We start from the raw sequence: 26,913 nt of genomic DNA, 5'->3' as shown, positions 1-26,913 counted from the left end.
TACCATGATGAGTTCTTCCAGTCTAGAACAGCATGATGAATGTTCTTGTAGCGCTGTAATCAACCTTGCTCGTCCCATGGCAGCTGGGCTGATATGTCTTGTGTTGTCACTGTTGTGCATGTGCACTATACACTGAACAAATGAACTTGCTGAACTGAACTAGCCTGTCTAGTCTGTTCGTCTAAATATCAGGTGAAGACTCTGAATGCACTATCAAATTATTGCAATGCCACTAGTTGGTACCTGATATAATCTACAGTTATAATGTCTGACATTGTCTGCAAAAGATGCTGCCATCTTTTGGTTACTATTTACTTCATTGCAAATGTTTTAACTTATGGTGTTCGGTTTCGGCCTCTTTTTGCATTGTTGACCAGGTCTACTTTCAAAACAATTGTACTGGTTCTTTTGGAACAGGTCACAATTTGATACAGTTTGATCCAAGTTCTGAACTGACTTGCTGTCAATTTGCTACTTGAGATTGTCAGTCCTTCCTTCCAAATAGTAAGATTTTGATCCCCTAGCAATAATAATATTGTCTTGCATATATGAGCAGTGAGTGCTTTGTCAGTTTTCGTGTGGCCTTCTCCTGTGATGGAGCTTATTAACTCTGCTTGTGCTTGATATCTACTTCTATGTCCCTTTTTGTGAAAAACTGTTTGTTTGCTACTGCCTCCATATCGGTATATTAGGCCTTCAGGTACTTTAAGAAAATTTTAACCAGTAATTTGGTCAACATAATATGAGATATATGCCACAAAAGTTATATCATTGGAAACTTCTTTTGAATATGAATCCAGTGGTATAATTTTTGGTGGATATATCTCATATTTTGTTAACCATTTTAGTGGTCATTTTTTTTAGTGTTGTTAGATGCTTATAATTAATGATCTATTTTATTCTCGTGTACTGATGACAGCATGGTGTTCAAGCATAACAAATTGGTAGATCAGTCAAGCTCAAACCACATTTTTCTTCCGAGAAAATGCAAAAAGCCTTTGCGTTTCATTTCATTGAAAAGAAGGAAGAGTTTTTGTTACAGTCCTCCTAAGAGGCCAGGTTTCGAAAACATGTTACAAATCAGTGAACATCTGGTGTAAGTGGCAGAAGGGCACGCAGGCCTGGCGCTCCGGCTCTAGCCCAAAGGGAAGCTCCTTCCATGATCTTGGTGACGATATTGTTGACGGATGGTTCAGCTCCGTTGAACACGCAGTCATTGCACAGTTTCCAAATCAGCCATGGGGCTAGAAGTGCGATTGAGGCGTAAGTGAAGCTGAAGATTGAAATATACAAGATGGGTTCTCTTGCGTGCTATCCAACTGAGAGAAGGTCATTCTCGTCACAGTCCAAATCCTTCAAAATTAGCATTCCTATTAACTTCTCTAATTTGCTTTTAGTTCTGGATATCTCATTAGCCCGCTATTTCTTTTCAATGTTCTGTTGTTACTTCATTTAAGGAAAAAAGAACAATGAAGCTTCACTTTAATGTGCCAAAGCCAACTGATATTTAATTGGTCTTTTCTAAAACATTATGTGGTGTCTTGTTGGCTGCAACTGAGCTAACTATGTTTATTGAACGTCCACAGCAATGAAAGGTGTCATACGCTATACATTGCAGAACTACTAGATCTGGGTTATTGTCATGTATGTTGCATAAGCTTTCAATTCCTGATTACTTGAAATTAAGAGCGTATAGACGCGTTAGGTAGGTTTTGTCTGGTATTGTCAGGATTAATTGCCATTTGCTGTCAAGCCTTTCTAATTAGGTGGGTTGAATTGATCCAGGGCCGTGTTTGGCTGGAGAGAAATTGATCATTGGAGGTCATTAATTAATATTAGGTCCATCACTGGAACTCTTGGATGTTACAGACGCAGGATCTTTTGTTTGATTAACATGATGGTATAACCAGAACAAAAACCTTCTCGTGCAAATGTTAGAGCATCTCCACTCGTCCCCCCGAGGAGGCCCCCGGCGAGCGTTTTTTCCATCCGGACGGCGAAATTCGGCCCAATGGAAGAACTGTCCGTTTGCGTGGCAGGGAATGTACAAGGGTCACAAAAAGGCTGCACCTGTGATACTTGAAGCGAGTGGCTACCCATGATCTTTGGATTTGGCACTCTTTCTTTGGTATGCCTCGGATCCAACAATGACATCAACGTCCTAAACCGCTCCCGGTCTTTTCCAAGCTTGTTGAGGGTCATGCTCCCCGGTGGACTATGTGATCAATGGTCGGCACTACAACAAAGGATACTACCTTGCGAGATGGTATCTATCCAAAGTGGGCAACATTTGTGAAGACGATCTCCAACCCTAGCACCCCCAAACTTTGCGAGTTTGTCAAGAAACAAGAAGCTTGCCGAAAAGACGTCGAGCGAGCATTTGGTGTCCTACGGCAGAGATTTGCTCGTCGTCCGGTTCCCCGCTATGACTTGGTCCAAAGATCAGATGTGGGAGGTGATGAACTGCTGTGTGTGCCTACACAACATGATTATTGAAGATGAGCGAAAGCATCCGGTTCCTCCGATCGAGCAAGAAGCACCATATGAGAGAGAGGGTCCTCTTGCACGACCTAATCACCAGGTGCCTCCATCATGGGCCGCCTTCATTGCTATGCGCCAGGAGATTCGAGACTCTACAATGCACCGAGTCCTGCCGCAAGATGATCTGGTGGAGCACATATGGAGGCTCCGAGGCAACGCCAACGCCGACGCCAACTAGTCCGTCTTAATTTGTTTGAAAAATTGTGAAATTTGTGTGCTTCATTTGTTTCAGCACTTGTTAAACATTGTACTGTTATCGCCGAATTTGTTTCAGCAATTTTCGTCCTCCTGTTTGCCGAACTTGTTAAATTTTATGTTGAATTTGTTTGAAATATGTCAAATGGTCGAGGTTGGGGGTTTCCTGCCGGGGGGACGGCTGGAACTTCGGCGCTCCCCACGCCAAATCTTCATCCAATCCGGACGAAAATTTCGCCGGATTTGGGCGTGGGGAGCGCCAACGAGTGGGGATGCTCTTAGTAATGTTAATTACAGAATACTATCTACTTCTCTGCCCCTCTGTGAAAGACTGTTTGTTTTCTAGTTTTGTTTTAGATGCGTACAGTTAACGATCTATTTCTTTATCATGTACTGTTGACAGCATGGAGTTCAAGCATACCACAGTACATCAGTCAAGCTCAAAGCACATTTATGATGTGAAAGTGCAGCAGAAATGTAGAAGATGGGTCATGTTGTGTGCTATACAACTGGCATACAAAGGTCAGTCTCGCTCAGTCCAAATCCTTGACAATTAGAATTCATTTTTTTCTAACTTCGCTTTCAGTTCTGGATATCTCATTACCCCACTATTTCTTCTCCATGTTCTGTTGTTACTTCATTTAGGAAAAAATACTGAAGTTAGCTTCACTTTAATGTGCCAAAGCCAACCAATATTTAATCAGTTTCTTCTAAAACATTATGTGGGTCTTGTTGTCTGCAACTGAGCTTACTATGGTTATTGAATGGTCCACGCGAGATCTAGGGATATCGTCATGTATGTTGCCTATGTTAGCTCGATTCTCTTGGCCTACAGGTATGGTGACATTGCATAAGCTTTCGATTCTTGATTACTTTGAATTGAGAGCGCATAGACGCGTCAGGTAGGTTTGTCTACAGTCGAGATTAATTGCCATTTGCCATCAAACCTTTCTAATTAGGTGGGTGGGATTGATCTAGGGCCGTGTTTGGCTTGAGGGAAATCCATCATTGGAGGTCATTAATTGATATTAGGTGTATCGCAAATCTCCTGGCTGTTTTACGGACTTGGGATCTTTTGTTAGATTCACGTGATGGTCTAACCAAAACAAAAACCATCTCCTGTAAATATTAGCAGACGGTTACGGACTGTTACGGACTTGGGATCTGAAGTTGCCGCTGTCAGTCAACTCAGATGTCACGGATGGTTTACGCGTCCTCTAACCGGCTGGACCCAGGTTTGAAACATATTGTTACAGTCAGTTCAAGCTACAATGGTGCTTCGCTGCATTCGGGTATATTTCAACACTGTTTGAAGCTACAATGGTGTCAAGCCATGGTCTAGATGCTTTCATTCGATTGTTCGATTACAGCACTTGTACTGATATTACCTGAAAAAGATGCAGGTTTTCGGAAGCAAATTTGGTGCACATGAGCACCAGTGCTCTCAGTTTTTAAAATATTTAAAAACTGTATTTCTACTTTCCAAAAAATCATCACATTTATTCCATGAATACATACACATGTTCTGAATATTCATGCAAAGTTTCGGTAAAAATTACATTGTATTTTGAGCTACAGGAAAAAAACAAATTTGTGGCTACGTATAGAAGTATATATTTGTCAGAAATTTGTCTTTTTTGTATAGCTTAAAATATAATATATTTTTCTCCAATTTTTTTACCATAGCTTCAGAATGTTTGTATGTATGTGGGTATTTAATTTCATATTTTTTGAAATCCAAAAAGTATGATTTTTTCGAAATCAGGAGCACTAGTGCTCATGTGCCAAATACACTTTTCGCAGGTTTTCTTGCTATTTGCTTACCCCGGTGCTTCTGCTGGATGCAGTAGGAAAGAAAGAAAAAAATGGTGGTTGGTTTAGGGACATGTCCACGTGAAGAACGCAACAACACAGTGAGTCGTCATGCCGCTGGCAGTTATGTTGTCGCAGCACATGCTGCTGCCTTTTCAGATTAACGTTTGCTGTTGACAAAACTTGATATACTCCGTATCAATCTATTTCGATCTTTATGCTAGACTAGTAGAGTATATGTTAGCTTATGCATTCCAGGGTTAACACTACTGGACCAACATGGCAAGGTCCCGTTCTTATGAAAATAAACCGAGGAACTGTGGTGTGTACGTATTTCTGCATCTTCTCTGCCAAGTGCAGTACGGCTGGATCGGCAGCCTGCATATCTATGCCTGTCCTCACTTTTAAGCGATCTCGTGATGGCGACAGGTCCCAGTAACTGTCAGTTACTCCTTTTTCTCTGTTACCTTTTTGTTCATTGCGAGCTGCACTATTCCAACATGTGAAGGATTGACGTTGGAAGCCATTGCAAGCTTGCAGCTCCGTATGCGGCAATACTGAAACAGTGGTCGCCAGGAGTACAGTTTTGTTGCACAATTTTCTTTTGTGTGAACGCGTCTCAGGAAACCTTTTGAAGCTAATAGCAACATGTGAACACGGTCCTCAGGACAAACAGTATACGTGATACGTAGAAGGGTCTATTTTCTTCTCAATGTGAACAGTAAGGGTATCACTATCACATCAGTCAATAGTTCTCATCTACTCCCTCCTACTCATATTTGTGGCTGATATGGATGTTTCTAGACACAATTTATAATAAGGATCCATATCAAAGATAATTAGTATGGATCCAAGGAAGTACAGAAATAATTTTTGTCTACTCTGTTTCTAAGAAAAATCTTCTGATATTAAACAAAAAAAAATTCTTTCATGTGAGCAGCGTAGAAGCTGAGCTCTAGCAAAGTAGCACTACGTAACACACCATTGCTTGGGCACGTATGAAGTACTTCCTCCGATCTCTTTTAATTAACTCGAATTTAGTACAAATAAAATTTAAGTCAATTAAAAAACCCAGAGGAAGTACATACCAAAGCCGCTGCAACCACGGATGTACTGCCCACAAAGTCCAGCACCCGAGGTTTCCCAGTAAAAGACCAAATGTCACCGTTTCCCCGAATCCAATCCGAATCTTGAGTTGCTTGTACCCGATTTTGGCCAGCTGGGAACTTGACTCTATCTAAACCGCAACCTTAAAAGTCATCATCATCACAACCAGCAGCATCACCTGTGAGCCGCCTCCTAAGAGGTAGTGCTTGTTCAGGAAGGCCATAAATCAGCTCATACTGCGTTCAGAGCGTAGTATACCTGGTGGATTGTGTTTTATTCTTCATGAGGTGGCTAAGAGCACTATGTACCATAGTTAGAGAGATATGGAGGATAATCATAGCCACGGATATAGCTATGACCTTGATCATTTTGACTTGAAAATCATGAATGTTCATATATATAACATGCCATATTATGAATATTTTTTCTAATGATGTAAAGATCCATTCTTATCATTTTTTCCTATCAACTAATAGACATTAAAGGAGTCCATGTAGAAGAGTTGCATTTTTTTATATATATTTCTTCATTTCCTTTGATCTTTCAAAATGGGGTTCAAATTGCAGGCACACCAATTCATAGATAGGCATAATTCGTTCAACGCTCCCTATGTCTATTGTATAGAATATTAGTTGAGTAGCTTAAAATGTTTAAAAAAAAACAGACCAAATTAGAAAATAAAAACATTATTTTTTAGAAAAACTGGAAACTTGCTTTGGCACTATTGTTTGGGATGGCAAGATGCACCACTTTACCAAATCTGGTCACATTATCATTATCTGTGCCATTGATATGGTCATGCCTTGGTCATTTGGCTTCAAAGTCATGTATATACATGACACACAATTTTGTGAATGCCATTTTTAGAATATGCCAAGATCCACAATTTATGATTTTTCTATCAACTAATGTACATAAAGGACTTTGTGCCAAAGGATTTTATTTTTATATTTTCTTCATCTCATTAATATTTTTCAAAATGGTCACCAAACTGTGGGAACAAATATTCATAGGTCATACCTAAGGCCTGAATCTTTCAAGACCATGTGTGGCTATTGCATAGAATTCTATTGAACACCTTTTATTAATGTTATTTTTAGGACCAACAAGAATAGATGTGTAGTTTAAATTTCAGTTAGGGGGGAAATTTATTTTAATGGGCAAACTAGCTACATAGCGGGATAATCTTATATTTGGGAATTGACCGTCGGATATAGTATGCTTTGTGTGAAAAATTGAAGATGTTTCATTTTGCACTATATTCTTTATACTCGCTTCATAAATAAATTCATATTTGGCACTAAAAAATTGAAAATTCGTTTTGGCTGTATTGGTTGGCATTGTAACATGCACTAGTGCGCCAAATATGGCCCACGGAAGAGGACAAAAAATCATTTTTATTGAAAAAAATAAAATTATATGGAGTGCCATTTTGGAAGACACTTGGAAAACACTAACAACACACTGTTTGCCGAGTGTAACATCCACAACACAGCCAAGTAATCCACGACATGTTTCCGAGTGTAACATCCACAGCACAGTCAAGAACTCTGCGGCAGGATGGGACACTCGCGTACCACGGTTGTTTATGCAAGGTCTATTTCCCTCATAGTCGGCATACGTGCTTTGTTTGCCAAATAAGGTGCACTCGACAAACACCATGACACTCGACAACTTAGCCGTTTCCGGTAGTGCAATAAAAATACAATCAAGGCACTTCATCAAAAGACATACCAACAAACGACAAACATTATCAGCTAAAGAAAACACAAACATTGTATTTCCCCCGTTTTGGAGAGTAAAAGAAAAGTGAAAACTTCACATAACAATAGATTAACTAAATCAAACCACTAAAATATAGTAAACGAAGCCCTAGGGGGTCTTTTCACCAGAGTTCAAGTCAATACCCGAACCATGCACCATATCAGCTAGTGCAAGCCAAGCGCTCGGTTCGTTCTTGACTTAATCCCTTTGCGTCGCACCCCATTCATTTTCCTCTATGCGCACTATATAATTTATTTTCCTCTCTGCATGCACCCCACTATATATATAAGTTCTTTGCTTGAGTCTTGTTCTTCTTCTTCTACCTTTGTGATCAAGCTAGTTAGACATTTGACGTAGCATCCGGCCGGTGTTGAATTGGTGCGTTGGCCGGAATCCATGTCAAATGCCCGCTAGCTACCAAGCTAGGGCGAGATGATGTTTGCCTGCAGGGCGGACTTGATCTTCTGGATGGTGCAGGAGAGTAGGTTACTCACGGTGTCGACCGACTCGACGGTGAGCTTGGCCGTCGGCAGGTTGTTCACCAGAATCTGGAATGCCACCGTGACGAGTGACCCGGTGTTGATGTTGTTGCTGCCACCTTGAACGTCCGGCGACGAGCCCAGCTGAGAGGTAGGGTCCGGAGTGACGGCATTGCTGTAGCCGTCAGGGAGGATGGCGAAGCCGGAGGGCAGGAGGGAGACGTAAGCCGAGTCGCCGCCGCCCATGACGACGTGCATGGACTGCACGTCCACGGGGGCATACACCACCAGGGAGCCGGACGGGTCGGTGCATGTCTCCTGCAAGATGAGCATGTTGTTCTGGTTCCCACTCGTTGCCTGCAACCAAAGATATTGGATTATTGGTGAAATGCATCAACCAAATTGAAAGTACCGTACCGAAAGTAACATTTGTCTTTCCAACAAGCTAGCAGTACTACAAATTACTACCCAGCATTTATGCAAGTCACATGCAACAACCAAATCGAGTACATTTAATTTGCTTTCATTCAGAGTGTTAAATCTGTTACAAGTACAATAAAAAGGTAGTGCGACACATAGGGAGATTCAAAATGAATAAGCTGGCAAAGATTTGTTTCCTAATTTAGAGTATCAACTGATAGTTTTTGGAGCAATTGTTTTGTTAAAATTCCTAATTTAGAGTATCAACATGTGCATTGTTTCTAGAAATACCTAGTGGCACCTAGGTTCCATGGAACCCGTTTACTGTGTGGGCAAAAAATCGGTATTTCCATATCCCTAAAAAATTCAAACATTTTTTTTTTGCATGTAGAGGATGCCCGTGTGTACAGCTAGATACTTTCACAGTGACATGTGCGTGCTTTTTTTCATACACAAATTTGAAAGTATGTAGCTTAGGCAAAGAACGACAAGTTTCGGATGAACGGTCTAAAGGAAATCCCCCCTCTCGAGATTTTTGTAACTTAGTGATCGGGTAACTATGTAACTTAGTATGAGAGTAAGTTTAATCAGGTTCCGCATTACCCAGGTTTCAGAATTCCCTTTACATTGTTTCCAACAAGTAGTAGTACTACGCATTACCACTAGCATTTACGCAAGCACATGCAACAACCAAATTGTGTACATTCAATTTGCTTTCGTTCATAGTGTTAAATTTGTTACAAGTACAAAAAAAGGTAGTGCAGCACAAAGGGAGATCCAAAATGAATAAGCTGGCAAAGATTTGTGGCCAATTATGTAGCAAACTAAATAATCATGTGCATTCTTTCATATTTTAGAAGATCAAATGAGAAGTGTTTGGAGGCTTGGAGCAACTGTCTTGTTAAAATCTTGGTGCATGTACTTGTTTGTTTATTTAAGGTTCTATCAATCAGGATTCCAGACTGCACGGACGTTCATGAAAAAAAGAAATAAATAACGGATGAAAAAAGATGACATCGATGTGAAAAGGCAAAGAGAAGATAAAGCCAATCCTGACAGGCTTTGGTGGGCACGGAAGGACAAGGGCAGATAGGCTGCATGCAAGCATGGCTCCAAACGAAGGGAAAAGTTCACAGCTAGCTTTCTCTCACAAAATGTCAACCCTACTGCTAGCGGAGACCCCAGTTTCCCTAGCCAGCCAAATAATTCCTTGGAAGTTTTCTACTTCGTCCTCTTCCCCATGTCACTGTACCCATGCTGCCATGCATTACCAATGAGGCCATTGAAGCTGCAACATGTGGTACAGTACTAGGAGAGGTGGTAGTACTTGTCAAACAGCTCGAAAAGCTACTACTAGCATAAGAGCCTCATTAGTACTAGCATTGTTTTAGCTGCAGTAGCTCTGTGAGTTTAATTGCATCTAGCTAATGTTTAGAGGCAGAGATGTTTTAATTAGTTTCAGGCAAAAGTGTCAGAAGAACCAGAGATTTACGAACTTAAGACCTTCGGTACAAGGAGTATGCGACAGAAGCAGTGTAAAAGCCTGAGATGCTTAAAATGAGAAATAATTGAAGAATACAACTATAGAATAATTCAGTACATGGAAGTGATACTTACGTTGGGACGGAGGAGTGAGACGGCGTTGCCGTGGTGCTGGCCCTTGGCGATGTGGTCCATCTCCTGCATGGCCTCGCCGTTAGCCAGGATGTCCCACTCGCCCCGGCGCTGCTCGTCGCGGAGATAGTCGAAGACGCGCTGCGGCGACGTGCTAGGCAGCCTGACGGAGGTGGTGGCGCTGAGCACGACGCCGGGCGGCTCCCCGGGCGCGCCAACGCTCTGTCGCGCCATCATCCTGACCTTGTCCTCCCCGCCGGCGCCGCGCGGCTGCTGGTCGCCGCCCTCGACGCGCCACTCGTCGAGGCGGCGCCACTTCTGCGCCGCCGTGGCGCAGACCCCGGCGCAGAAGTTGTCGGCCATGCGCTGGGCCAGCTTGAGCATGCAGCGGCGGCCGACGGGCGAGATGGCCTCGTGGTGGCCGTCGCCGCGCGAGGGCAGCGGGTTGGAGCAGAGGATGGCGAGGTACTCGCACTGGCGCCGCAGCGAGGCGAGCCAGCGGCGCGCGCCGAGGGCCTGGCCGGAGCGGAGCAGGGGCCGGTACAGCTCGTGCGCCGCGGCCTCGTCGTACTCGGCGTGAACCACCCACGTGACCTGTAATGTGGTGAGTACCAACCGTCAGTTACTGCCATGAGATGCGGCTAGCTTTCCCCGCTGGCTCCGGCCACTTGCCGCGACAAGGCAGTAATGGCTGCCGGAGGTGAGGCCAGGCCGGTGAGGTGAGGTGAGATCGAGCATGCACATGCAGCGCTTGCTAGCTAGTAAAAGGACGGACGTGCAACAAGTTACGTCAAGCAAAAGCAAGAGAACAAGTTGCGCGCATGGTGCTGGTAGCTAGCTTCAGTGGTAGCATGATGATCCTGATATCATCAGCATAGTGAAATACAGAAAGAGGACTTCAGAGGTTCAGAGGAAAACACAGTTGACCAATGCAAAAACCCTAGTACTCCACTAACTACAGTAGCAGTGAAGATAAATCAAATTTAGATGCATTAGAAAACAAGAAGCACGAGACGCGTCAGTGCACGATCGTAATCTGCCTGTAGATATGCTTAGGTTTGGACTCCAGCGACCTGCTTCGACGGGCAGGGCGTCACGTGGGCGTCAACATCATGCACAATCGAGGCCGCATGATTGACTAAACTACTACACGTACGGCCATGAAACGTACGACGCAGAATACTGTATGGGCTACAGAAGCATCGAAGCAATTGAAAATGGCGTTTTGGGGAAGTGTGACTCGTGCGGGGTCGTCGCGGGCCGGCACGGATACCAACTGATCCTCCTCCGCATGCACGTCCCGGCCCGTCGTCTCGCACGACGGACGGACGAGAGCATTGACCTGCGCGCCATGGATTCATCCTCGTCGTTTCGTGAAAGCATAGAATACCGGGACGTGCGTGTGCGTGTACGTAGTACGTCCCAGCTCTTAATGCCTGCTCACTGTAGGCGCCACATGCCGACGCGCCGTGCGGTTTCGACGCAATCAAGGCAACCGATTCATTCATGGCGGCCGCGGTGGCGGCCCGCGCGCCATGGCGAGTTAAGCCGGAGTACGGGCGACGCGTATGTGCGGTTGATGATACCATGATGGGTCGGTTGCCGGAGTACGAACGTAGCGTACCTTGGAGTAGCCGTTGCGCATGTCCTCCACGACGCAGCCGGAGGGGAGGAGGCGGCAGCCCATGTACCCCGCCGCGGCGGCGCCGTCGTTGGGACGGAGGACGCCGTCCACCGAGACGTCGACGACGGCCCAGAGGCCCTCCGCGTGCTGCTTGCAGAACCGCAGGAACGTCACCTCCCGGATCGGCACCAGCGGCGACAGCACCTGCAGCTCCGCGCGCATCTGCACGTAACACGATCGAGTGAGTCTCAGACTCTCAGCTGAGCGCGAAATGGACGCGTCCATGTCCATGAACTGATGAACTGCATGCTCACCAGTTGGATCGAGCCGCTGAGCGTGCCGCCCATGCCGCTCGAGATCATCTCCATCGTGCTCGCCCGCGCCACCACGCACGGGAACATCTCCGACCACCGACCCTGCCATTGTTAATATGCACCCATCGATCAGTCGTGTTTGTTTAAGTGCTTGGCTGCCTACTCGTGCGCAGCGCACGCACGTACTTACCGCGTCCATGAGGCTGCTCACGAGGTCGACGCTGCTGACGATGGCCACGCCGACGTCGCGGGTGGCCTCGGAGACGAAGCCGGCGGGGCTGGGGCCGAGCACGCGGGCAAACGCGCGCCGGTACTCCTCGAAGTTCATCGTCTGGAACCCACCGCTCTCCAGCGCCTGCTGCTGGCCGAACCCGCCGCCTGCGCTGGTGTCCAGGCTGGTGGGCAGCCACAACGGCTCGTCCACCTGCGCCACCTTCACCAGCTCCTCCATGGCCGCCAGCCCGAGCTCCAGCAGCACGCCGCGGTCCATTGCATCACCCGCGCCACCAACACCATCATCCAGCCCGCCCCCGATCATGCCGGCGGGCAGCCGCATGCCCGCCGGCCCGCCGCCCATCAGGTCCGGGATAGACTGCAGCACGGAGCCGCCGCCCATGAAGCCGCCGTTGGCGCTGCCGACGGCGAGGTCGAGCCCGGAGAGCGACGACGGGAGGCTCAGCGGGGACGAGATGGCGGACACGGGCCGGCCCAGGAACTTGCCCGCCAGCGCGCACACGCGGTCCAGCTCGTCCTTGAGGCGCGAGTTCTCGATGCGCAGGTGCTGCTCCTCGAGCGACACGTCGCCCAGCACCGCCGCGCCGCCGCAGTTGCCGCACATCGGGCTCCGCATCGCCTCCCGGATCGTCATGTTCTCGGTGCGCAGCTTGTCGTTCTCCTGCCGCAGCAGCGCGTTCTCGTGACGCTCGATCTGCGTCTGCGAGCGGCGTCCATCAAAGCACCACGATAAAGCTTGTCAGATCGATCAACACGTACGATGAAACAAACACATGTAGGTTGTCAGATCGATCAAACCTTCATCTGTGTGCGCCGATTCTGGAACCAGAACTTGACCTGGCGGCTCTCCAGGTTGAGCCGCCGGCTGAGCTCCATCCGCTGCTTCTCGTCGGGGTGAGGGCATTCCTTGAACACACTGCAGAAGCCACGTACGCCAATTATTCAGTCAAGCCGTTTAGTTTAGGTCTGAAAACTGGACAAGAATTTCCGAGAAAAAGTTTCCATGTCAAAGACTCATGGCTTACGCTTCGAGCTCCTGGATTTGCTGCGGCGTGTGGCGGTGGTAGCGCTTCTTTTTCTTGCGCGGGTTGCCGTTGTCCGGATCGAGCTCGTCGCCGGAGGCGCCGTCGAGGTTGTCGCTCCCGGAGCGGCTGTCGTTCTCGTCCTCCCGCCCGCGGACCAGTGAGTCGCTGCCGTCGCCGACGCTCCCGGCGCTGCCCAGCAGACCGCCGAGCCGGTTCGGATCGCCGAGCTGCCCACCTTCCATGTTCGTCTGCGAGAAAATTCAACACAATTAAGGCCAATTAAGCAGTAGCAACGGAAAGCTGGGCAATTAAGGCCAATTAATGAACACGTAGTCTAACCAGGCCAAGGGAGAGGCCGGTGGAGGATGAGAAACCGCCGGCGCCACCGGGTCTGGGGAGGTTCGGCGAGGGCAGGAGGCGGCCAGCTGGGTTGTGCATGCCGGCGCCGCCCCCGCCGGCGTCGTAGGAGAAGACGCCGGAGCCGGCGCCGTCGAACATGCCGCCGAAGCTCATCGATCAGGATAGCTACAAATGACAGAGAAAGACTCGTCTTTTTCTCGGACTGAAATCTCCCCCGTCCCGGGAATTGATCCGCCTACCAACCCCAGTGGATCCGCTCGGATCCCGACGATTTATCGGATATTTTACGAGGAGAGAGAGGAGGGAGTACTAGGCATTAAAACGGCAGGAACGCGCTATAGATGGCATGGCGGGCGCGAAGGTGGAAGGGAATCATGGTGGAGGCAAAGCGCAAAGAAGGAAAGAATCTCCACTTCTGGCTTCCGGAGATGCTACCACTACTGCTACCAATCAATCGATCTCTCCCCCGGCTATATCAGCCGCCGTCACAACAACGGCGGCGATGGCGACGAGCCTATCGATCAGTCAGGCTATCGCTAGCGTGGTGGATGACATGAGTTCGGGGAAGGAGAAGGGGGAGGAGAGGGGTTGGGAGGCTGGCAGCTTTGGGCAATGGATATAACTGAGCCAGCGCGTGAGCGTGCTAGATAAAGCGAGACATGTGGAGGGTCTACGTCTACCGGGGGAGCGAGCTGGATAAACGGGGTCCGCTTCTCTTACCGCTGCCTGGAAACTCAAGTCACCTCTTGCCCCGCTAGGTGAAAATGGAGCGGAAATCACACTGAAATGACCGATGTCAAATTTAGTTTCATATTGTTTGGGAAGAGACATACATAGATTTTCAGAAACAAATACGAAAACAGATACGGCCTCAAACATATACAGACCGAATATGATGCGGACACGAATAAACCGAATAGGATAGGATGCGGACACGAGTAGAAAATGGAAGATTATGCATTTTATGGATCATGAATACATTTAAATGCGGACTCGAATAGAAAACATAAGATTATCAGAACCAAGAGATTTTAGAAACAAATACGAAAACAGATAATATCGCAAATATATACAAATTGAATAGGATGCAGACACGAATAGGAAACCGGAAAATTGTTAGAACCAAGAGACCACTTAAATATCATGTAGAAAAACTCAAGTAAAACGACCAACTTGTTCCCAACCATGGCATGATTGCTCGTTGTAAAGAGGAGTATGAGAATTACGGCATTTTATTGACCACATAACATCGGTACAAGATGGATCCCTAGTACAATCCAAGATAACATCCACAAAAAGCTTTCGGCTAGAGGGCTCACATGTTTAAACGAACACATAGAGAACCCTGATCGAAGCGAGACGTTCGATTTCACCCACCATAGTGCCAACATGGGACCGGTCCATGACTAGAGCTAGGATCTTTTGGGATCACCGACGAACGGTGGAACCTTTGCCACTTTTGATCAGGATAGCTCGCCTTACCGCCATAGAAGCTAAGTATTCCGGATTCCACCGATGCTTGCTTGATAGGCAGCTTGAGAAATATAGTCTTAAACCACAACACCCTAGCAAGCCCTTCCGATAATGATGACCGGAAGATAGCATTGTCCACATTTACACGATGGTGGAATCCACCGAGAGGTGGTAGAGGATGCACAATTGGTAGTCATCGAGGTCTTGGAGCAGAATTGCACTATGTTTGCCCGCGTATCTACACGCGAACTGTAATGGCTGGTCGAGATGGGTGTGGGCAACATCGTCCATTCTGGGCTTCATAATTTCTAGCCCATCAAGTTACTGCCGGGGTTTACCGCTTGCACAGTAGAAGCTATGTTGAGTAAGTCGAAGATCCGCCGTTTTTTTGTATCCGGAGGTGACCTCAAGCATGAGATTGGTTGCTTCGGTGGCTTAGTTTGACAAAGTAACGTATTGTAGCCGCTAGGTTGGCCATGTAGAACATCTCGGAGAATGTAAAATTCACATTAGTTGGAAATAGAAATTCGGTTTCCGCTCGTGGAACCAATAACGTAGTCGGAAACGCCATTCTGTTCCAAATCGGTTAATTATAATTATTCAGTTCCCGTTTCATATCCGCAAAATTCCGTTTTCTACGTATTTTCATTGTTCTTTCTTTTTCTGTGAAAAAATGGAAAGTTTCCGCTGTATTTCTACTTTTTAGATGTATTTTCTATTTTAACGCCATGGCTTTCGTGTAAAAGCTTGGTGATTTCGTTGAAGAAACGGGTTGTGGGAAAGGAACAAACGGGCCAGAAGTAGTGTAGCGAAGAAAAAAATGAAGTGGGGCTGGCTGACTCGCACACACGGCCGGGGCCTGGGCTGGGAGGCGAGAGTCAAATGGTCCCCACCGCCGACACCGATGGCCGTAGCCTCTCCGGCGCGTTTCGTCCCGTACCGTGCGTGCTACGTACTACCCCACGGATCTGGCAGGGCACGCAGCAGCTGCTAACCCATGCACCAAATCTTTTGAGAGCAGAGAGTTAGTGATGGCATTAATTTACCTCGCCCGCAATTAACCGTGCAGCTCGCTCGCTCGCTGTCAGCCGTGGTGGCGAAGGAAGGAGAAAATGTTGGCGTGGAAAAAAGTGGGGAGAGGAAGGAGGTGCGTGAGTCGTGACGCGGACTTGTCACGGGCGGGGTCTTTTTCTGGATCGATCGGACGCTGCACACACACACGTACCCTGTACGGTCCCCACGGGTGAAGAATTTCCGGAACGGCCCCCGTGTCCGATGTGAGACGTGAGCGGCGGTGCACGGGCCGCGGTAGGGGTAGGGAGGGCAGAGCGCGTGGAGACGAGACGGAACGGGGAGTAAATGGTGGCGGTGGACCTTTGGCTGGTGTAACGTAACGTCCTTCCGTCCGGCAGCTAGCCGCGCTGGGCTGGCAACGGCAACGGCAACGCCAGCCGGAGTAAATGCCGGCGGCGGGCAGGCAGAGGCAGGCAGGCAAGCGGGCAAGCGCACCCACTCGCGCCGTGCATGCATGCAATTCGCCGCGGGAGCGGGCGAGGCGAGGCTGGCGCCGTGCCACGAGCTTCCTTCGTTCGGTGAGGGCCGCTGCCGCCGTATTGATTGAGGTGTCGCGCGCGTCCAGCTGATCGACATCACCTCATCTGGCCGAGGCCAACATCTCATGGGAGGATCCATCGTAGCGCCCTGTACGTCGATGCACGTACATGCATGGGGTGTACGCCATCAACGGTGGCCCTAGGGGCTAGCTAGGTCACACCTTGATTTCGAGACTACCTTCCGTTTTGACAAAACTAATCATTTGTTACAGTAATAAATTTGTAATTAACAACAATCTTGGGCTTTAAACTATTTCGTCGAGCTCTATTGTGCACATCCACGTCTTACTTGCTTCCGACCTCCTCAAACATCCGCGATCGGATCCCTTTTCTCCGCCATCAACACATGCAACCGAACTCCTCCGCGACACCAAGCCGGGGCTGACGGCGGAACGCGGCCAACCACGCCACTGAATTACTCATGATCCGTAGGCGTCATTGCGTTTAATTACCTGGCTATTCTAGCAACGATTTAAATTGACCGGTTGAAACCTATGGTTATGTTGTTCGAGATCTTGCGGGACATTCCACATACACTTGTATCTCTTCTTTTCAACTCGCTATGTTACAAAGAATGCGACATCATGTGCTTGCGCAAACATGTGCGTGGCTAAACAGACCAGGACACATCTAGTAATAACTACACCTCCTGACCGGATTTGGAATGCAAGCACCGCCAGTTTAAATGTATGTATTAAACAGCACCATACTAGCACACTGTTTGTACTAAACGGTTTTACTTGTGCGAAACTTATTCCGCCTTTCAAGCTTATATACCATATGGTTTCGTCACGCAACACTTATTTTTAATAACATCTAATGATAGTTATTCTTATACTTAATTTAACAACATGAATCATCACCAATACTACTAGCAAAGTGCAGTTCGCTTCTTAAATTACATTATTTGGAGTATTTATGCTAGGGAGCATTTTATTGATCATGAATCCATTTAAATGTAGACAAAATCAAAACAACAAATAGATGATAGTCTACTGACCATTCACGGGGAAATGTGTCGCATTGCGGTGTACCACAAATTCGTTTAAGTTTATCCAATCATTTTTTTTGTAGAGAGGGTTGCATGCTGACATCCAATTGGAGATTTATATTACAAGTATCTTCTTCAGATTAGATATTAGTGCTCTATTCTAGATCATACGAGGTGTCAACAAGTGGGTTGCCCCTCCCCATAGCGGCAAATCTCGACGTGGCTGGAGATATATATCTTGGTGGAGAGAAGGCACAATGTCCCCAAAAAGCATGAATGAATCTGTTGTGAGGACTGGAATGTTCCCAAGATTGTGAAACAACACATCAAGGGCTTGTAGGGTTACAGGGTAGGAAAATAAAAATTCCACATCTACTCCTACTCCCAAGATCATTCATGGTGAAAACAATAACGAGTTAGATCTAGGGTTTACTCGCCGAGATGTTGGGAAGTCTCGGTGACGACTCTTATCCGGGAGATCCCCGCAGCTAGGCAAATTCCTCCTAGCCGCGAGGATATCTCCTCCTTGCTACAAATACCGAAAGCACAATCTCTCAATATCCACTCATATGGCACAAGAATCCGAGAGGGCTCCATCATCTAGGGTGTAGCTGCGACGGCCTTACGGCTTATGGTGTTGTGTAGAATTTTCCCGCACATAGGAGAGAGAGAGGAGAGCCTTAAGGAAAACATTATGTAGAATGAGAGAGGGGGTCAATGAGTTTATATTGACTGAGCTGTCGCGTATCAGCTGGCCTGAGACCAACGTCTCGTGGGATCAGTCATAGTGCATCTACGTCAATACGTGCAGGGATTATGTACGCCCTGAACGGGTGCCGGTGCTCATGTGTATGTTCTGTTTGTGGAGATTATCTTTATTTGCGCTAGTACTTGCATGCCATATTTTTTCTGAATTTTTTACATACGGGAATCCCCTCCTTAGCTCGGCCATCGAACTACTTTGTCGAGCCTTAGGACATTCACAAAATTTTGCTTGATTTCCATCTACTATTTTTGATTTGGTGCCTTTGCTGCGTCCATCAACTCAACTATATTTGTTGACAATAGGGGCGATCGACGGATGAGGGCACAATCAAACATAGCCCAAAATCATTCATGACCGAGAGCCGCATTGGACACTTAATAGTTATTGGCTACTTTGTTGAGAAATAAAACTAACATATAGAAGTTGTAGATTACCTTCTTCATCTCACAGAAGCTACTAATGGGTAAGTGTTGCTAATGCACGTATCATTCCTTATGGTCTTTTATTTTATCTTGAAAACTTACGGTGTTGTGCGATAGAAACTAATGCCCGTACACATATACATATACTTTCTAAATCAACTCGCTAACTTCTAGACCTAACCATTCTGGGAATGCAACCTCCGCGACTTTCCATATCTCTTTTGAAAACCACCATGCTAGCACACCGTTTATACTAAATAATTTTAGTTATGCATAGCATATTCTGCATCTCAAGCTTAAATAAGTTGTCATCTCATATTATGCATAGCATGAAAGGTTTTGATCCCAAATGGTGTCAACTCATCGAACAATTTGTCAAAGGAGAAAGTCTAGGGATCAAGGTCAATGATGACATTGGTCACTACTTTCAAACCAGAAAGGGTCTTAGACAGGGAGATCCACTGTCACCTTTATTATTAAACATTATTGCAGATATGTTGGTCATCCTCATAGCAAGGGTGAAGGAGGATGGACATATAGAAAGTCTTATTCCTCATCTAGTTGAGGGAGGAATTCCTATACTACAATATGCTGATGATACGATATTTTTTATGGAGCATGACTTTGAAAAAGCCGTACATATGAAATTTATATTGCGTTTCTTTGAAGAATTGTCAGGACTAAAAATCAATTTCCACAAAAGTGAGATTTTCTGTTTTGGCAAGGCTAAGGAAGAAGAGGAACCGTACAAACAACTTTTTGGTTGTGAGTCTGGTGCTTTACCATTCAGGTATTTGGGTATTCCAATTCATTATAAAAAGTTGAAAAACTCTAAATGGAACAGTTGAGAGTCGTTTTGAGAAAAAGCTTGGGTGTTGGGCTGGAAAGATGTTATCATATGGGGATCGTCTTGTATTGATTAACTCAGTTCTTACTAGCTTGCCGATGTTTATGTTATCTTTCTTTGATATACCTACAGGAGTAAGGAAGAGATTAGATTTTTTCGCTCACGCTTCTTTTGGCAATGTGAGGAAAATAAAAAATAAATATAGGTTAACTAAGTGGAACTTAATTTGCAGACCCAAAGACCAAGGTGGTTTAGAAATTGAAGTACTGGAAATTAAAAATTCTTGCCTGCTTAGCAAATGGCTTTATAAGCTCCTTTCTGAAGAAGGACTATGGCAACAACTTTTAAAAAACCAGTACCTTTCTCAGAAAACCTTGGATGAAGTGGAAAGTAAGCCTACTGATTCACCTTTCTGAAAGGGCTTAATGAAAGTTAAAGGGGGATTCTTTAGCAGAGGTAAATTTGAAGTTGGTTCGGGAGAAGGAGTGCGTTTTTTAGAAGACACATGGTTAGGTGAGCAGACCCTTGCATCCCAGTACCCCCAATTATATAATATTGTCTATCGTAAACATGAAACGATGGCAAGTGTTATGAGTTCATGTAACATCCCAAATTTCCAAACAAAGAACACTACAAGATATGGGGGATTTGTTGACGAAAACCCTGGTGACAAAAATGCATACCGTCATGGATGTGTCCTTATGGGTGACGAATTCATCTTTCGTCAAGCATTTAAGGTAATGCTTGACGGTATGATTTGTCGTCAAGAAAAAATCGTCACCCATTACCCAAGCGGGAAGGGCTTCCATCGTGTCTGTTAATAGGTGACGAAATCAAAGATCGAGGTGACGAAATATTACTAAGTTACTTTATTAAATGTTATTAGTTTTATATATCATGCGTGACCCAGTTGGCAGGAACATATTTAATTAAGTAAAAATTGTGGTTTGGAAGAATCGAACAAGGGCTTCGGCGTGACCGACGCGGAGTCTTACCGCTAAGGTAGATATGGAATTTTGATCTGGATCCGTAAGTAGTCTATTCTACATATTTATTTCAATGGTGTGATCTAGATGTTACGACATAATAATTCTCTTATTAATATTTATGTCGGCCGAGGGTGCCTCGTTTAAGTCGCGCCGCTAGCGGACACGGCCTATATAGGTGCTCTTGCTAACGGTCGAATCGACTAGGGTTCTCGTCGAGGTGAGAAGAATTCCGTGAAGGCTCCATTGTGGTGGCGGCGAGACGCATCATCGGTGAGTTGTCCCGATTGTTCGTTAGGTCTAGATTTTTTAATCGAGTTGTCAAGATCCGTTCGAAGAACGTTGGCATGTTCTTAACTGAATTGTAGGCAATGGATCGAAGTTGGATAACCGATGGCACCCGAAGTTCACAACAAAGTACATGGCAGGTGTTAGGGATTTCATCAAGTTTGCGCGAGAACACTTGGACAATACGGATGAACCAATCTTGTGCCCTTGCAAGGACTGCCTAAATCTGATATGTCGGGATATAAAAACGATCGAGGATCACCGCAATTGTTCGGGTATGTCCATGACGTATACAAGATGGACTAGACATGGGGAAGATTTTAGTGATGACGAAGGGCGGGATAGAAACGATGATGGTGCGTATGATAGTGACAACGATGAAGAGGAAGACAATGGTGTTTGTTATGTTGATGATTCGTCTAGTATGATCGATGAACTCGTAGAAGTCCGGAAATAAAGGTCCCGACACCGCCAAATCGTATGCTAATCTAATTGAGTCAGCGAAAAAGAACTTTATGAGGGATGCACCTCTTTCACTAGGTTGTCGTTCATCATTAAGCTCCTTCATGTCAAATCATACAACTCGGATAACAAACAGAGGATTTGATCTCTTACTTCAGCTTTTACGTATAGCTTTGCCAGATGTGAACTTTCCCAAATCATATGCTGATGCTAAGAGTGTTCTTTACGATGTTGGGCTTGGTTATGAGACAATTCATGCATGCAAGTTTGATTGTTCTTTATTTTGGGGAGATCACAAGGACGATACGAACTGCCATGTTTGTGGATTATCAAGATATAGAGACCCTCATCGGAAAAAAGAAAATCCCTCACAAGGTGTTAAGGTACTTTCCTATAATTAAAAGGTTGCAGAGACTATTTGTTAAAAAGGAAATGTCGACACATACAAGATGGCACAAAGAGAAGAGGGTTGTTGAGCCCAATGTACCGAGGCACCCTGCTGATGGTGAGGCATGGAAGCACTTTGATGGCAAGTTTGATTGGTTTGCTAAAGATCCTCGTAACATAAGACTAGGTTTTGCCACGGACGGCTTCGGTCCTTTTGGAAGTATGAGTAATCCTTACAGTATGTGGCCTGTTTTTGTGATTCCTTACAACTTCCCACCATGGATGTGCATGGATCAATCGAATTACATGATGGCATTGCTAATCCCCGGAAAGTATTCCCCGGGGAAAGATTTTCATGTATTTATGCAGCCACCGATAAAAGATATGATGCGGCTATGGAGTGGTGTGGAGACATTTGATGCATGCACGAGAGGAATATTTCCCATTGCATGCTGCGTTTCTTTGGTCTATTCATGATTATCCTGGATATGCCACTATGTCGAGCCGAAGCACAAGAGGATTTCATGCGTGTGTGCATTGCGATGAGAATCCTTGCGCTGAACCTTTGAAAAACAAAATTGGATATATTTGGCATCGGCGATTTCTTGATAAAAAACACCCATACAGGAGAAGCAGACTTTTCAATGGTACAACTGAGACTAGAGATCCACCAAGGAAGTACACACCCAAAGAGGTAGCTGCGAAGGTAGAAATGGTTAAGGATTTTGAACATGGGAAAAATCCAATAAATAGAAAGCGGAAGCGTGCAATCGTACCCGGTGAACCAACATGGCACCTGAAAGTCAGCTTACATCATCTACCGTATCGCCGGAACTTAAGATAGCTCACAACTTAGATGTGATGCATATTGAGAAGAACATATGTGACAATATTGTTGGTACACTACTTGAACTTGAGGGCAAGAATAAGGACACCTGTTAGTGCTAGAATTGATTTGAGGAAATTCAAAATGTGGAAGAAGTATTGGTTGGAGAAAATTGAGAAGGATGATGATGATGCAGCGAGTAACTTATGCGAAGCCCCTGCACCATGGACGCTTTCGAAGGAACAGAAGAGACATTTGTGTAGGTATTTGGCAAACACTAGGTTCCCGGATGGTTATTGCGCAAGCCGGGGAAGATGTGTGAATATTGATGGTTGTAAGGTTACCGGTATGAAGACGCATGATTGCCACATACTTCGCGGCGAGTGTTGCCGAGCTGGGCTCAAGGGAATTGCATCTAAGGAAATGTATGTGCCTATTGCGGAGCTAGGAAGATTTTTAGGGAGCTGTGTGCCAAAACCCTGAAAGTTGATGTGCTGAATCGATTGAAGGTTGAAATTGTTGTGATCCTATGCAAACTTGAGAAGCTCTTCCCCCCAGCTTTTTTGATGTAATGGTGCACTTAGCTATTCATCTTCCTGAGGAGGCTCTTTTGAGGGGTCCTGTTCATTATGGTTGGATGTATCCAGTTGAGAGAAGATTAGGTTATCTAAAGTCTACGGTCCGTAACAAAGCAAGGCCAGAAGGTTCTATCGCAGAGAGCTACATTGTTGATGAGTGTTTGATTTTTTGCTCTAGATTTTTCAAGGATGGCACGAAACAAGATTTAACAAAGATGATAGGAACCAAGACATTCGGAGAAAACCTGATCCTGACGAGATGGAAGTATTTTCGAGTTGGAGCTAAAGGTCTTGGGAAATCCATTTTGAAACATTTTGACAAGGAATTTGACAAAATGGTTTGGTATGTGCTGAACAAGCTCGTGACGATGTAGAACGTTATATCAAGTAAGTAGTTAGCTTCACTTTAATAACTACTTCTCAATGTTGCGGACATAATTGTCACTGTATTTCATATGTGTTTTTTCTATGTTTCGGTGAATTCCGACAAGAATTGGGAGGTAGGGGTGTGCGTGACATCGATGAGACGGTTCGAGAGAGAGTTTGCAGGTTGGTTTGCAAACCATGTGAGACAGATTGGACAATGCATCGAGAAGATTTGAAGTCTCCGGCTGCTGGGCCGGACCGGCGTGTAGTAGTATACGCTGGTTGCAACGTAAAGGGTGCGAGGTTTCGCACGCTTACTCGGGATAAAGACACGAAGACTCAAAATTCGGGCGTAGCGACTAAGGGATCTTTTGGTGATGCGAGATGAGACCGACTACTATGGTGTTACGCAAGAAGTTCTTGAACTGCGATACGGGACTAACAAACACGGTGACAGGTCCGTGTACTTGTTTCGTTGCGACTGGTTCGACCTTGCGAGCAAGGGTTCGAAGATAAAAGATGATGGTTTTTTAAAAGCGTTAACACTTCTATCCTATGGTTCAAGAATTCACCATTCATATTGGCCGATCAAGCTGAAACATGCTTCTATTTGGAGGATACAAAGTTTGGTGATCCGTGGAAAGTGGTGCAGAAGTTCAGCCATAGACATGTGTACGACGTTCCAGAATTAGAAGATGGTAACGATGATGCATTTGTACGGAATGAAGACGCATACCGAGGAGGATGAAGGTTCGGTCGACCATACATTTCATGATGTTGTCGACCTAGACGAGGAAGCGGATGTGGAAGCGAGAGGAGGATGATCATCGTCTTCGCTGAAGTTGTACGTATTCATGATGCTCGTACAATCCGTGAACTAGAGAATGCGGAAGATAGTCCCAATGTTGACATGGATATGAGCGAAGATGAACTAGAGAATCAGGAAGATAGTCTCATTTTGGAAGAGAACATACATGATGACGAGGGAAAAAATTCAGAAGAAGATAGTGATTTAGATTGATAGAAACATGTAATGCATACAACTATATGTTTTGTTCCAAACATTTGAAATGTTCTTATTTATATGTTTACGATCTCGAACTTGTCATTGAATTATCCAGAAGGTTTTAAGAGCAAATTAATATAAGCAAAAATATGGACAAATATAAGAAAGCCAACATGTCGTTAACATAACTTTGACAATGGTTTTAATTAATCGACACTTGACACGATTACAACCAGCAGCACGATATGACTAACTATTGTTTTAACACAAGCAAAATCGACAATCGCATAAAGAGTCTTACAACTTAATTTAAACCTAAAGGGGCTGCATAGTTGGACACACGGGCACCATGAATCACGGACTAGCTACTCCAGATCGATTTCGGGCACATGGGTAGCAAACAAGTAAACCCCTGCATTTCCCGGAGTAAAGCAAGAACGGCATCTTGTCACCCATCCGAAGGTGCTTTTCCTTGTCCATGAACTCCTTCCACCCATCGACGCACGATACGACCATCGTCTGAAGAAATTGCGTAGGACGAATGCACCAAAGTACTGGGATGGCACACAATACTGATTGCACCATATTGTTCCATATCTTTAGGAACCAAACGGCTAGGGATTTTCTGTTCCAACAGTAGGGACATAGTTTAGTTAACACTTGTACGTAATGTAGGTCGCAAACTTAATGAAATGATATGATCTACTGCTTACCACGTGTTTGTTGTAATTTTCGCTGTTTGTCCAATTCAGAGTATGCAGCATTGGGACAAGTAGTGCTCCTTGATCATAATCTCCGGCATTGTGGTACTCAACAAGGTAGTCCAAGTTGTCCACCTGAAGAATGACGGTATGCATCATCCTCCAATTTATCATTGTTCCATCGGTACTGCCGAGCGAGTCAACAATGTCACGCTTCGTACGGGACAAGCTGGTAGTAAGCTGCATAATTAAAATAAGCTGACATAAGATGGAATAATTAATATGATCAATCATTGTGTCCAAAGGTGGAAAATTACCTGGATGGATTAGTGGTTCAGTTCCAGTTATTACAAGAGTATCCTGACCAGATGAGTTAACTCTGAAAATTAACTCCATGCCAACCTTAAAATTGTACACTCTAGCAAATTCGTTCCAAAATCTTCCGTTGATATAGGTTCTGCCAGCTCTGTTGGTAACATTAACAACAAATGCATGGCCATCTTTGGTTTTGAGTGCAGCTTCAAAAGTTGTCATGTGGGAGGTCTGGACACCATACTTCTTAAGGAAATACGGTCTATAGTAGCAAGGGATGACCTAAATTCAGTAGAGTTAATACAAAAGCAAGTTAAATATGCGTCTACTCGGATAATCACCGAGTCTCAGATCTTGGACTTCTATCAGCACATATCTGAACTTCTATCAGCACATATCTGAACTTCTATCGGTATAGGACTGAACTACCGATACCTCTATCTCTAACAGCTACAACTATCGTAAAGCTGGTATGAACGTAAAAGTTATCACAACTATCGTAAAACTCAACCATAAATAAGCGGTTAATACATATGGTGACCAACAATTATTACACACATCCGAATAATAGTACTAAACTAGCAATAACTACTAGGATCACGTGTTAAACTTTGATGTGGCGGCGAATTAATGAAACATCTGAATGAATTTTAAACTTATAAGTGCATGTACCGTCTTCTCCTCAAAACCCTCTTGTAGTGTTTGCACGAAAAAACCTAACGCGACTCCCCCTCCGCCGCACATCCCCTTCTTGTCAAAGCAAGCTGGACACACGCAAAAAATATGAAGAAAGATTACAAATCGGAAACAACGATCGATCGCGAGACGTACATGTTATTTACGTACTCCACTAGTAGGCGCCATCCTTGGTCTCGACGCGGAGCGGAGTCTTACAAGTCTCGCCGGCGAGAGACGTGGCGAGCTGTGGCGGCGAGAGACGTGGCGAGATCCGGCGGCGAGAGACGTGGCGAGATCCGGCGGCGGCGCGAAGGAGGTCGTGAAATGATGGCAAGTTATATCGTGGAGTAAATTTCGGTAGGTCAATAGGAGTGCAAATGGGCGGTGCTGGGTTTAGACGTGACAACACGGTCGAATGCGCGTCAGTTGGACTAGACCCGCGTCAGTTTTCTCTTCGTCTGCCGTGTCAATATTTATCCCCTTCCCCCTCCCCTACCGTCTCAATATTCGCACCGCATCCTGGTTTCCACTTTCCACACTTCTCGTCGTCTCCTCTCCCTCATTATCTTCGTCTTCCGCCGCTGCGTCGCCATGGACATGGATGAGCAGCAAATATACAACCTGGACTAGCAAGCGCGCAGTCCACATCCACGACGAGGAGGACACTGGAGGTGGTCGACACCAACGACCCCGGGGAAGTGCGCCGCGTCCTCGACATGTAC

The 26,913-nt window shown here is 45.5% G+C and overlaps 1 protein-coding gene across 1 annotated transcript; it reads right to left on the bottom strand.

Moving 5' to 3' along the window:
* Positions 1-7,386: 7,386 nt before the first annotated feature.
* LOC124681129 (homeobox-leucine zipper protein ROC6-like) lies at positions 7,387-14,091 on the bottom strand. Its single transcript, XM_047216081.1, has 8 exons — positions 13,469-14,091; positions 13,130-13,377; positions 12,903-13,020; positions 12,061-12,804; positions 11,871-11,972; positions 11,557-11,778; positions 9,936-10,526; positions 7,387-8,255 (listed from the first exon to the last, which is right to left on the bottom strand). The coding sequence occupies exons 1-8, from the start codon at positions 13,640-13,642 to the stop codon at positions 7,842-7,844; spliced, it is 2,613 nt and encodes an 870-aa protein (XP_047072037.1). The 5' UTR covers positions 13,643-14,091; the 3' UTR covers positions 7,387-7,841.
* Between the last annotated feature and the right edge of the window lie 12,822 nt (positions 14,092-26,913).

This window comes from Lolium rigidum, unplaced genomic scaffold (genome assembly GCF_022539505.1).
Source record: "Lolium rigidum isolate FL_2022 unplaced genomic scaffold, APGP_CSIRO_Lrig_0.1 contig_34223_1, whole genome shotgun sequence".
Classification (NCBI taxonomy): Eukaryota; Viridiplantae; Streptophyta; class Magnoliopsida; order Poales; family Poaceae; genus Lolium; species Lolium rigidum.
Note: the sequence above shows the minus strand (reverse complement) of the source record. Positions and strands in the feature narration are given on the sequence as shown.